We start from the raw sequence: 12,979 nt of genomic DNA on the forward strand, positions 1-12,979 counted from the left end.
TTGAAAGTATTTAAGTTCAATCCATAAAGTGCTTTGAACCAAAAAGTATACAACAGGACAGCAGATGACTTATCCATAAGTTTCCGATTTGTTTTGACCCTAACAGTGTCACAATTTAATATGCAATGGCCAAGCTACAAACCTTGGCCACTGGCTTAGCTGTGCATTGGGAAAGTCAGTGAATAGCGTGACACAGTGAACCTCTCATGCAGGATTGGGAGATTGGAGACAAGAGGCAAAAAAGAGTCTGCACAATGTCCTGCTCCCATGCCAGGAGTGGGCTCTGAAGGATGATGAATCCTCTGAGAAGCAGCAGAAGAGGTGGGCAGACTGCATATCCAAGCAGGAAGGGGGCAGGCAGGCTAAGCATTAAAAGGGGAGAAACCAAAGACCTAGAAACTGCCGCAGTCCCTTCAACCTTGCGCCATTTTCCCTTAGCCAATATCTATTACATGCTTATTCTAGTAGCCTGAAAATCTAAGTGATTGAGTTCATCTCTCTACACAGGGTATTTGAGACAATAACTATAGAAAATTCACTTGTCTCTTCTATTTGAGACCAAGTAACCCCCCACAGGTGGCAGGGACAGCAGGGCCAATGAAGAAACCAGGCTAGTGGGAGAAGCGATGGTTACCTGCAGCGTTCCTTTAGCATCTTTGCCAATAGCCCGGGACCGCCACCTCCTGTGTGATCTTTTTTCCTTTTTAGGACTTTCAAAAGCTCCACCCTTGTTTTAAAACAGGAAAGAGCATAGACAGTAAGGTCCACCAAACCAATAGAGAAACATGCACAGCCAAGCAACTGCCTCCATCCCTTAAATGTGGCTGAAGCAACTGACCAGACAACATCCCACTGTTAATTTTAATGGAGGTCTGGGGAGGAGAGAGGCAAGCAGAACACCAGAAAGCAAAGAGGAGAGGGACCTGGCTAACCTGGATGGCGTTGATAGCTGGTGCTGAGTATGTCCTATGCAGGACATCCATACTTTGTAGAAGCTGGCTCATTTCCACCAGGTAGGCATGACAGTGTTCCAGGTCTGTGGGAGAAAGGCACAAGGAGGATTCATAAGCACTTGTCTCAGCACTCGGGCTTCACTATGCTGGTGCCGGTTATTTTTCTTATTTGTCTGTACTATTTGATTTATATCTGTTAAGGATGAGATGTTTTATTCCTCCTTTTACAGGAGAAGCTGTAGACTGCTGTGGTTAAGGGCATTGATCTGGAGAACCAGGCACCCTTGGGTTGTTTACAGTTAATGAATTGTGAATCTTTAGCATATTACATAACTTCTGTGTCTCAGTCACGTCATCTGGAAAGTGGAAATTATTTATACAGCTAGCTCACAGAGAAGTTGTGAGTTAAATGCGTTAATATATACAACATGTTTTAGTGTGCTGACACATTATAAGCACTAAATAAAATAGCTATCATCACTTTCATCATCATTTCTAATATTGCAATAACCAGGTGTCACTATCCACTTATAAGGACCCCTCCCAAGTTAAATGAATGAAACTAAAATGAAAGCTGCATTGGTCTCCAAGGATTACTTTATCGACTATAGACCTACAAGAGACCACGATCATCCTACACAGACTAACCTGAGAGGACCTAAAGTATTCTCAGACCGGTTCCTCAGTCACTCAAAAGATGGTTCTCAATCTGCTACTCATTGGATGATGGTGGCTATTTCTGCTGAGGAATCGAGACCCAAATGCCTTAAGATAGTGGCTCTCAAACTTTGCTATCATCAGAATCACCTAGAGAACTTGGTAAACCACAGACTGTTGGGATCCACCACCAGTTTCTGATTCAGTCTGTCTGGGTTGGGTCTGAGAATTTGCATTTCTAATATGTTACAGGCCAGGCCACAGTTGCTGGTCCAGAGACAACACTTCAAGGACTACTGTCCCGAACTGTCACTCAGGGAAGCTCATGATGTTTATTGGGAAAGCAAACTTCTCTGAAGCTATAAGCAGAAAATATCTGCATTCAACTGCAGAAAATGTAATTTTCAAAGCCACCACTTGGCTTCTTTCTTTAGTAATAGTTCTCAATTATGGCTATACTTTAAAACTCAACTGCAGAAATCTTAAAAGATTACTTATGTCCAAGTGCCATCCCGAGATGATTAAATCAAAATACCCCAATCCCACTGGTGACTTTTTTGGGTTTTAGTTCCCTGGGTGAGTCTTAGCTAATGAAGGTTGAGAACACTGGTTTATTTATGGCAAAAGTTCTTAACCCTGGCTCCTTGTAAGAACTACTTGGAGAACTCTGGAAAATTAATGATGCCAGGGTCCCATTCTAGACCAATTTAAAGAGATTCTTCTGGACAGAAGACTGGGCATGGGTACTCTTGTATTTTAATGGCTCTCTTGGTAGATGTAATGTGCAGTCAGGGTAGAGAACACCTGTTTTGTGGAGATGTTCATTTGGTTCACCCAATCACCTATGGAACAGTGATTCTCAGCCTAGCATGTGCATCAGAAATATTTTTGGCATTTAACAAAAATAGAGAACTGTGCAGACCCCACCTCTGTGACTTAGTAGGCCCATCAGGAAATCAGGTATCAGAATGTAAACAGAAAAGGAAATCTGTCTGCATACATACCAGGTAAAGACACAGAGCTCTGCAAGGGAGGTGTATTTTGTTAATCGCAAGTGCAAACTTAATAAAGAAAATATGAAAGGAAATGCAGGCAAGTGATGAGGAAGGATATAAATTCATCTGAGGTATAAATACTAAACCAGTAAAATCTAAAAGCCATCTCAGGGAGAAGCAGAGGTTTCAAGTCACTACCTTTTGAGCATTTTTCCATGTCCTCTGAAGACTGTAACCAGAATGGAACTCGGGTCTCACCACCACAAGAAAATGGTAAATTGCTTCCAGTTTGAAATGAATTTTGCTTTGATAAACTGCTGCACTGTTATACAGACAACAAAAGCACATTACAAATGAAAATATGTCCCAGTGGGAACACTTTAGGGTAAAGGATAACAAAGTAGGCTAGCCACTAATAGAAGCCATCTGCCTGTAATCGGAAAGAAGCTTCTGGCATAGCACTCTATTGGAGAATTTAAGCTCTGGTTGTCACCCCAACTTGCCCACACCATGCTAGGAGGACTGGACGGCAGTCCTTAATTTCTTCTTCTGTCAAATGATAATTATACCAAAATCATGATGTAAATGTCGGGAAATTTTGTGATCCTGTATGGCTATTAAGCATATCTACTGTACTTTACCACCAGATAAGAAAACCAAAGTTGAAGTGGTTAAGAGAAAGCTGGAGCCCTTAGGGCAATTAAATTCCTCCTTGTGTGCTCTTCTTCAGTTACTCTCAGTGACAACAGATGCTCTCCTGGCCCTGGTTCTGACTGACTGGGCAGATTATTAAATACCAGCTCAAGCTTAGCCTGCTCCTCCCCACAAACCTTTCCTTCCACACTGTCCTCCAGATGGGACTCCCACACACAAAGCCACCCCCTTCTCTTAGATTCGTCTTTGGCAAACTATTACCTTCCTACTTGATATTGAGTCCAACACCCCAGACGTAGAGTCTGTGACAGTGGCTCCTGAGAAAAAGTGATTAACTTCATGTGGAAACATGGCGATTTCATTCTGACGATACATTCTGTGGTGGCGAAGTTTGGATACCCACTCATCAAAGACTTCTTCTGACTTTACCTAAATTGTGTTACATTGAAAGAAGGAAATGAGTGTTACTCAATGAAAGGAACAATTATTCATCAAACTGAGGTCACTCCTGATACCCTCTCTTTTCACACTGGCCCATGTAGAAATACAAGCTTATTGACTTAGTTTACATTTATGTGGTCTCTGAGAGCAAGTTTGAGGAGGAAATGAAGTGTAACAATGGTCTTCATAAACTACATATTTAGACTTTCTTGTAAAAGGGTCCCACTGTTATGCTATTATTAAGAAAGCAAAACAGCACCAGTTCTATTAAATAACAAATAAATTATAATTTTTATTTATCTATCTCTTACAGCTCTTCCAGGTTCTCTTGTCCCAGCTTCTCCGATCCCTACTGAAAATATTAGCAACATCTTTATAAACTGTTTAATAATTCCCTTTTCAGATCAGTCTTCTCTGAACTGAAATGAATACATAGATTCTTCCTAAAATATTTAACCTTGTTAATCTTCTTTGACAACACAATGCTGAAGAATATATGTTAATAAATGCAAAGGTTAGTTCAAAGAACATTTTTCCTGCTCTCAGAAACAGAAACAAATCTGATAAAGTGTTATTGATGATTTCTAGGGTTTTTCAAACACACGTATGTAAACATCTAGCCAGGCCCTCCATAAATGAGTATTTATCAGTCTAATTTCCATGAAGAATTATGTTTATAACTATAAACTTTTATTATTAAACATCTTAAATGTTCATAGAAGTACTAAAAGGAATATAACAAACATCTATGTACTAGGTATTTCTTAATAGTCAGTATTTTTTGTGTGTATGAGGGTGTATTAACATTTACAAAGTGAAAAAATGATAAATACCTATATATTAAGACAAAGAGACTCATGAAGCAGCAATTTAAAAAAACCCAAAAGGATGCTTGGTAGGTTAACTTCCAAGAAGAAAAATCCAGATCAATTCTTTTAAAATCTTTACTAAGGCCACTGCTGAGAGCAAGGATGTGAATGAAAGTCAGCAGCATCACTCATTTAGGAATTGCTAGGTTGGCTCTTATGTTTGTTGTGTTTATTACAAGTAACACAAACTTAAACCCCTTTGGGTACTACTGAATGTGTCATTTGCAGGAAGAAACAATACAAACAGACCCGTATCTATTTGTCTCCCCCTAAAGTCTGTTCTTGAAATGTATTTAATTTTCCAGACATGGTTAACAGGAATTTTACAGGAATCTTATGTCATCCTTTGTACTGATCTAGTCTCAGAGGCCCTTAAAAATCAGTGCCCCCAAACCATTCATCTGGACTTATTTTTTATTGGCTAAACAAGGTAGAAGACTGAAAGCACTTTATTAAATAACTGACCAGGGTTCTGCTCCAGTCCCTCAAGTAGTTACAGGACCATGGGTGGACAGCCACTTAACCTCCCTGCTGCCCAGACCCTCATCTATAAGAGAATGGGACTGGATAGCCAAATTTAAAAACTGCCTGACTCTGAGGCTATTAACCAGAACCCTCAGATAGCTACACGTACCTATGTCAAGAGTCACAGCTGATATTCAAAAGAATGAACAAAAAACACAAACAGAACGTAAAGTCAACCAACACAGAGAAATATTAAACTGTGTTTATCACAGTATTAGTATTCAATGTATTTTAAGGTATTCTAGTTCTTTAAAAATTAGGAATTAGTAATACTTTGATTCTATTAATTAGAACAGTGAATGAACAAGAACCTATTATTTCCTAACCATATCAAAACACAGAACTAAGAGTCACTGGAAGTACACGGAGAAATAATTTAAACTATTCCAGAGGCGACTGACCATTGAAATAAGGTGGGGGGTGGATATTCTTTCTTAAAAATTTTTTTTAAGATTATAGGTTCTCCCTCCTTTGGTTCACACTGGTTGTTCTCAACCAGGGGTGATTTTACCCCCAGGAGACAGCTGGCCATGTATGGAGACATTTTTTGGTTGTCAAAACTGAAGGGGGGTTGTTTCTGACATCTAGAGAGTAGAGGCCCAGGATGCCACTCAACATCCTTCAATGCACAGAACAAGCCCCCACAAGCAAAGAATTCTCTAGGTCCCCCACATCAATGATGTCAAAGGTGAGACATCCACTTTACAGAATTAACTAGCTACACCCACAGGTAGAGGGGCTTAGACTAGGAAACAGTATGGATTTGACCGCCTTGTGCCATCAACCACATGCATTTACCTAAGCACCACATGCACGCCATGGGGAGGCAGGGACACCTGAAGACATGGAGCTCATAATCTCATACTTTTATTTTGCAAAACCTCAGCCCCCATTCTCAATACTCCAAGTAACTTTCCCAAGTAAGAATAGAGTCTTAACATTTTCTAAATTTCTAACATTTGCATACCACCTAATAATTACATACAACTTCTAAACTTACTGAGCATACTATGGATCAGACATTATGCCAAGTTTTCTACATGCAGCCCTACAAGATAACAACTCCCATTTGGGGTGGGAGATGAGAAAACTGAGACTTCCATTAAATAATTTGCCAAAGGCCCACAGCTAGTAAGTAGGCAAGTCAAAATGTGGACCAGATCTTGGATCTCCAAAGCTCTTACAATATGTTTTAATTATCTATACCACCTGCAGGATAGTGGGCAGAAGATGGTAGTTACACAACTTGGGAGGCCCATACTTTAGGGAAAAATTCCTGACCTTCACTGTAATGTGAGAATTTTAAGGAATCCCTATAAAATTGGTCAAAGTTATATGACAGACTAAATATTAAATACTTCATTTCAAGAAACATTATTTAACCTACAGTAAATGATTCTTCACTAAAGATGATACTGCCTAGGGAAAGAGGGCGGCTTATTTGGATACATGAAGTTTTTTGTTATTGATTTTGTCCCAGTCACAGGGAAGAGGTACTTAGGGGATAAGGGGACAAACCTTCAGCAGTGACAGAGACAGTCCTGCACAATGTACTGTCCCATCCAAATATCAACAGCGTCCACTAGAAATACTTTCATAATAAAGGTCTACATGCATTTTACTACACTGATGGACAGTGATTTCAATAGGGTATGGGAGGGACTTGATAATATGGGTGAATGGAGTAACCACAATGTTTTTCATGTGAAACCTTCATAAGACTATATACCAATGATATCTTAATAAAAAAAATAAAGGCCTACATGTTGGCTAGGTATTTTGAAATATTCAAAAGGCAAGTGCTACAACTGCCAGTCCCTTCCCAGTATAAAGGAACTCTGTGCAACAGGACAGCAGCTGGGAAGCAGTCTCACCTTCAGATGGTAGATGTGCTCCTCAGTATCCAAGTCGATGCATTTTGATGACTTCTTCACAGACATCACAGAGAGCCCAACATCAATGCAGCCATGCAGCTTCTCTCTCTCTATCTGCAGAAGCAGGAAGAGGGCCATTTGAGATCCACGGTGTTAAAAATAGTGGTAACATCCTTGACACTCCTTTCCAGTAGACTCACCTTTAACATCCAATGAGTAGTAAACAAAATAACTATCACTTGTAGTAAACATAGTAACTATGACTTAACAGACACTCAGTGTGAAGCAGTACTGAATTAAGTGCTGTACATGCATCATCTATTTAAGCTGTGAGGGTTATGTATTAAGCAGTTTAGACAGCCACTAAGTGAGGAAGCAAGAGAGTGAGGAAGCAAGACAGTAAGCTCCATGGCTTGCCTCCCAATTCACCTGTTAACTACAGGGCCCCCCATGGAATTTGTTTCCAGTGTCTAAATTCATCTGGAAGTGATTTAGAAAGAGGAATGGGGCAGGAAGCTAAGATAGGCTACTGTGAGTCAGGCATCGTACCAAGTTTTCTATACTCAACCCTACAAGGTGGTGAGGAGAGGAAGAGAGGAGGAGAGAAGTGCCAGGTGAGAGAAGGACTCTTACAAGGAGTGGGACTAACAATCACTCCAAGCCCTGAGGGATGAGATCCTCACATCAACTTCAAAAAGCCTTCTCACATCAACTTCAAAAGCCTTCCCGCCAAATCCCTCAGCATTATAATACTGGGGCAGCCACTTGCCTGTTTTGGTTCTGCTATCTCACTGCAAAATTGTCTTCCCCCACCCAGGAAACCCCTCAACACAAGCTAACATCAGAACAGATACCTGGATACCCAGCCGGTGTTGCAAGGGGTCCTCACACCTCCACCTGGTGGGTGGACGGAGCCCACCTGGCATCCAGACAGAGCTGGGCCAGTGGGGGACTGGTACCTCTGTTCCATGTGAAGGAATGATTACCCCTTTGTGGATTCCAGTTCAGAGAAATGCAATCCCATATGTGTACAATCTCATTCATAAGCTAATAGAAATTAGCCCTTCAGTATCCTTCAGCAGCATATTGAGCTAATCGGAAGACTTACATCACTTTGGCTCTTGGCATATTTCAAGATTCCTTTGTCCAGATAGAAGAATCTCTGTGGAAAATAAAGTATGATTCAGTAAGACTTGCATTTAAATGTCCATCCTTCCCTGGAGCCCAACTTTCAATTTCAAATGAAACAAAAGTGCCTAAGAACCGGGTGCTGATGGGGGTGGTGGGTACCAATACAGGTGAGGCCGAGGCCAGCATCTTACCTTGTGCCAGCCTTTCAAGGGCCATTTCCTCTTTTTAAGCAAAAATCCTTTCTGAACTGGTGGCTCCTGGGTGTAATTCATCTCTCCTCGTAGTCCTTCCACTACTTCCCAGCTGTCCTGTTCCAAAAAAGAGATCATGCTAAATGTCCATCTTTAAAAGTAATACAGAGGGAGCCAAGATAGCAGCATGAGTAGAGCAGCAGAAATCTCCTCCCAAAACGACATATATCTATGAAAATATAACAAAGACAACTCTACCTAGAATAAAGACCAGAGGACACAGGAAAACATCCAGACCACATCCACACCGGCGAGAACCCAGTGCCTCGTAAAGGGGGTAAGATACCAGCCCCGGCCCGGCGGGAACTGAGCGCCCCTCCCCCCAGCTCCCACAGGAGAAGAATAGGCAGAGCGGGAGGGAGACGGAGCCCAGGACTGCTGAACATCCAGCCCCAGCCATCCGGACCAGAGCACAGACACAGTGCATGCAAGGGGCCCTGTATTCTAGGGAAACAGGGTAGCAAGAACGGTGAGCTGGTACCGGAGGCCTGGAGCTGGAGGACATAAGAAAAGCGAGCGGCCTTTTTTTTTGCTGTTTTGTTTTGGCGAGCGCTTTTTGGAAGTCTTAAAGGGATAGGGACCCGAATACTAGGGACACAGGGCAGCAAGACCTGTGAGCAGATGCCTGAGGCTGGGCAGCAAGACCTGTGAGCAGATGCCTGAGGCTGGCGCTGGAGAAGTAAGAAAATCGAGCGGCCATATTTTATTTATTTATTTATTTATTTTAATTTAAAAAAATTCTTTTTTTTTTTTTTTTTGGTGGTCGTTTTGTTTTGGCGGATGCTATTTGGAAGTCTTAAAAGGGCAGGGCGGGACACTGAATCCAGAGGTAGGGAATCCAGGGATCTATGGGTACCCTAATCCCCTGGGCTACAGGGAGCAGGGAGGCCCCTTACGGAGATAAATATCCTTCAGGCCGCTTCCTCTCCAACGTGACTCCACCACTTTGGAGTAGCAGCCCAAGCCAGGCCACGCCCACAGCAACAGCGGAGATAAACTCCATAGCAGCCGGGCAGGAAGCAGAAGCCCTGTCTACGCCCAGCTACCCATCACAGGCCACTAGAGGTCGCTGTTCTCCCAGGAGAGGAAGGCCACAAACCAACAAGAAGGGAAGTTCTTCCAGCCGTCACTCGTCCGAGCTCTGCAAACTATACCTATCACCATGAAAAGGCAAAACTACAGGTAGACAAAGATCACAGAGACAACACCAGAGAAGGAGATAGACCTAACCAGTCTTCCTCACAAATAATTCAAAATAAAAATCATAAACATGCTGACAGAGATGCAGAGATGAAATATGCAAGAGATATAGGATGAAATCCGGAGGGAGATCACAGATGCCAGAAAGGACATTACACAAATGAAACAAACTCAGGAAGGGTTTATATAAGCAGAATGGATAGGATGCAAGAGGCCATTGATGGAATTGAAACCAGAGTAAAGGAACGCATAGAACCTGACACAGAGAGAGATAAAAGGACCTACAGGAATGAAACAATATTAAGAGAAATGTGTGACCAATCCAAAAGGAACAATATCTGTATTATAGGGGTACCAGAAGAAGAAGAGAGAGGAAAAGGGATGGAAATTATCTTGGAAGAAATAATTGCTGAAAACTTCCCCAAACTGGGGGAGAAAATAATCGAACACAGCACGGAAATACACAGAACCCCCAACAGAAAGGATCCAAGAAGGACAACACCAAGACACATAATAATTAAAATGGCAAAGATCAAGGACAAGGAAAGAGTTTTAAAGGCAGCAAGACAGAAAAAGGTCACCTATAAAGGAAAACCCATCAGGCTAACATCAGATTTCGCGACAGAAACCCTACAGGCCAGAAGAGAATGGCGTGATATATTTAATGCAATGAAACAGAAGGGCCTTGAACCAAGGATACTGTATCCAGCACGACTATCATTCAAATATGATGGTGGGATTAAACAATTCCCAGACAAACAAAAGCTGAAGGAATTTGCCTCCCACAAACCACCTCTACAGGACATCTTACAGGGACTGCTCTAGATGGGAGCACTCCTAGAAAGAGCACAGAACAAAACACCCAACATATGAAGAATCGAGGAGGAGGAATAAGAAGGGAGAGAAGAAAAGAATCTCCAGACAGTGTATATAACAGCTCAATAAGCGAGCTAAGTTAGGCAGTAAGATACTAAAGAGGTTAACCTTGAACCTTTGGTAACCACGAATTTAAAGCCTGCAATGGCAATAAGTACATATCTTTCAATAGTCACCCTCAATGTTAATGGACTGAAGACACCAATCAAAAGACACAGAGTAATAGAATGGAAAAAAAAGCAAGACCCATCTATATGCTGCTTACAAGAAACTCACCTCAAACCCAAAGACATGTACAGACTAAAAGTCAAGGGATGGAAAAACATACTTGAGGCAAACAACAGCAAGAAGAAAGCAGGGGTTGCAGTACTAGTATCAGACAAAATAGACTTCAAAACAAATAAAGTAACAAGAGATAAAGAAGGACACTACATAATGATAAAGGGCTCAGTCCAACAAGAGGATATAACCATTCTAAATATATATGCACCCAACACAGGAGACCCAGCATATGTGAAACAAATACTAACAGAACTAAAGGAGGAAATAGACTGCAATGCATTCATTCTAGGAGACTTCAACACACCACTCACCCCAAAGGATAGATGCACTGGGCAGAAAATAAGTAAGGACACGGAAGCACTGAACAACACAGTAGAGCAGATGGACCTAATAGACATCTATAGAACTCTACGTCCAAAAGCAACAGGATATACATTCTTCTCAAGTGCACATGGAACATTCTCCAGAATAGACCACATACTAGGCCACAAAAAGAGCCTCAGAAAATTCCAAAAGATTGAAATCCTACCAACCAACTTTTCAGACCACAAAGGCACAAAACAAGAAAAAAACTGTACAAGAAAGCAAAGAGGCTCACAAACACATGGAGGCTTAACAACACGCTCCTAAATAATCAATGGATCAGTGACCAAATCAAAATGGAGATCCAGAAATATATGGAAACAAATGACAACAACAACACTAAGCCCCAACTTCTGTGGGACACAGCAAAAGCAGTCTTAAGAGGAAAGTATATAGCAAACCAAGCATATTTAAAAAAGGAAGAACAATCCCAAATGAAAGGTCTAATGTCACAATTATCGAAATTGGGAAAAGAAGAACAAATGAGGCCTACGGTCAACAGAAGGAGGGACATAATAAAGATCATAGAAGAAATAAATAAAATTGAGAAGAATAAAACAATAGCAAAAATCAATGAAACCAAGAGCTGGTTCTTCGAGAAAATAAACAAAATAGATAAGCCTCTAGTCAGACTTATTAAGAGGAAAAGAGAGTCAACACAAATCAACAGTATCAGAAACGAGAAAGGAAAAATCACGACGGACCCCACAGAAATACAAAGAATTATTAGAGAATACTATGAAAACCTATATGCTAACAAGCTGGGAAACCTAGGAGAAATGGACAACTTCTTAGAAAAATACAACCTTCCAAGACTGACCCAGAAAGAAACAGAAAATCTAAACAGACCAATTACCAGCAACAAAATTGAAGCAGTAATCAAAAAACTACCAAAGACCAAAACCCCCAGGCCAGATGGATTTACCTCGGAATTTTATCAGACATACAGGGAAGACATGATACCCATTCTCCTTAAAGTTTTCCAAAAAATAGAGGAGGAGGGGATACTCCCAAACTCATTCTATGAAGTTAACATCACCCTAATACCAAAACCAGGCAAAGACCCCACCAAAAAAGAAAACTACAGACCAATATCCCTGATGAACGTAGATGCAAAAATACTCAACAAAATATTAGCAAACCGAATTCAAAAATACATCAAAAGGATCATACACCATGACCAAGTGGGATTCATCCCAGGGATGCAAGGATGGTACAACATTCGAAAGTCCATCAACATCATCCACCACATCAACAAAAAGAAGGACAAAAACCCCATGTTCATCTCCATAGATGCTGAAAAAGCATTTGACAAAGTTCAACATCCATTCATGATAAAAACTCTCAGCAAAATGGGTATTGAGGGCAAGTACCTCAACATAATAAAGGCCATCTATGATAAACCCACAGCCAACATTATATTGAACAGCGAGAAGCTGAAAGCATTTCCTCTGAGATCGGGAACTAGACAGGGATGTCCACTCTCCCCACTGTTATTTAACATAGTACTGGATGTCCTAGCCATGGCAATCAGACAAAACAAAAAAACACAAGGAATCCAGATTGGTAAAGAAGAAGTTAAACTGTCACTATTTGCATATAACATGATACTGTACATAAAAACCCTGAAGAATCCACCCCAAAACTACTAGAACTGATATCGGAATACAGCAAAGTTGCAGGATACAAAATCAACACACAGAAATCTGTGGCTTTCCTATACACTAACAATGAATCAACAGAAAGAGAAATCAGGAAAACAACTCTATTCACAATTGCATCAAAAAAAATAAAATACCTAGGAATAAACCTAACCAAAGAAGTGAAAGACTTATACTCTGAAAACTACAAGTCACTCTTAACTGAAATTAAAGGGGACACTAACAGATGGAAACTCATCCCATGCTT

General features: G+C 41.0%; 1 protein-coding gene across 5 annotated transcripts in view; it reads right to left on the bottom strand.

Annotated features, from left to right (window-relative positions):
* Positions 1-12,979, bottom strand: part of OSBPL3 (oxysterol binding protein like 3) — a 200,758-nt gene that overhangs the window by 57,775 nt on the left and 130,004 nt on the right. For 4 of the 5 annotated variants that reach the window (XM_036877951.2, XM_057504595.1, XM_057504594.1 and 1 more), the window contains exons 3-9: positions 8,291-8,407; positions 8,077-8,130; positions 6,969-7,082; positions 3,521-3,688; positions 2,804-2,927; positions 933-1,036; positions 635-727 (exon numbers count right to left, since the gene is read on the bottom strand). In XM_036877951.2, the coding sequence (XP_036733846.2) occupies positions 635-727; positions 933-1,036; positions 2,804-2,927; positions 3,521-3,688; positions 6,969-7,082; positions 8,077-8,130; positions 8,291-8,407 (774 nt within the window). The remainder of the gene's footprint in view (positions 1-634; positions 728-932; positions 1,037-2,803; positions 2,928-3,520; positions 3,689-6,968; positions 7,083-8,076; positions 8,131-8,290; positions 8,408-12,979) is intronic. The other variant, XM_036877960.2, reaches the window with a different exon arrangement.

This window comes from Manis pentadactyla, chromosome 7, assembly GCF_030020395.1.
Source record: "Manis pentadactyla isolate mManPen7 chromosome 7, mManPen7.hap1, whole genome shotgun sequence".
Classification (NCBI taxonomy): Eukaryota; Metazoa; Chordata; class Mammalia; order Pholidota; family Manidae; genus Manis; species Manis pentadactyla.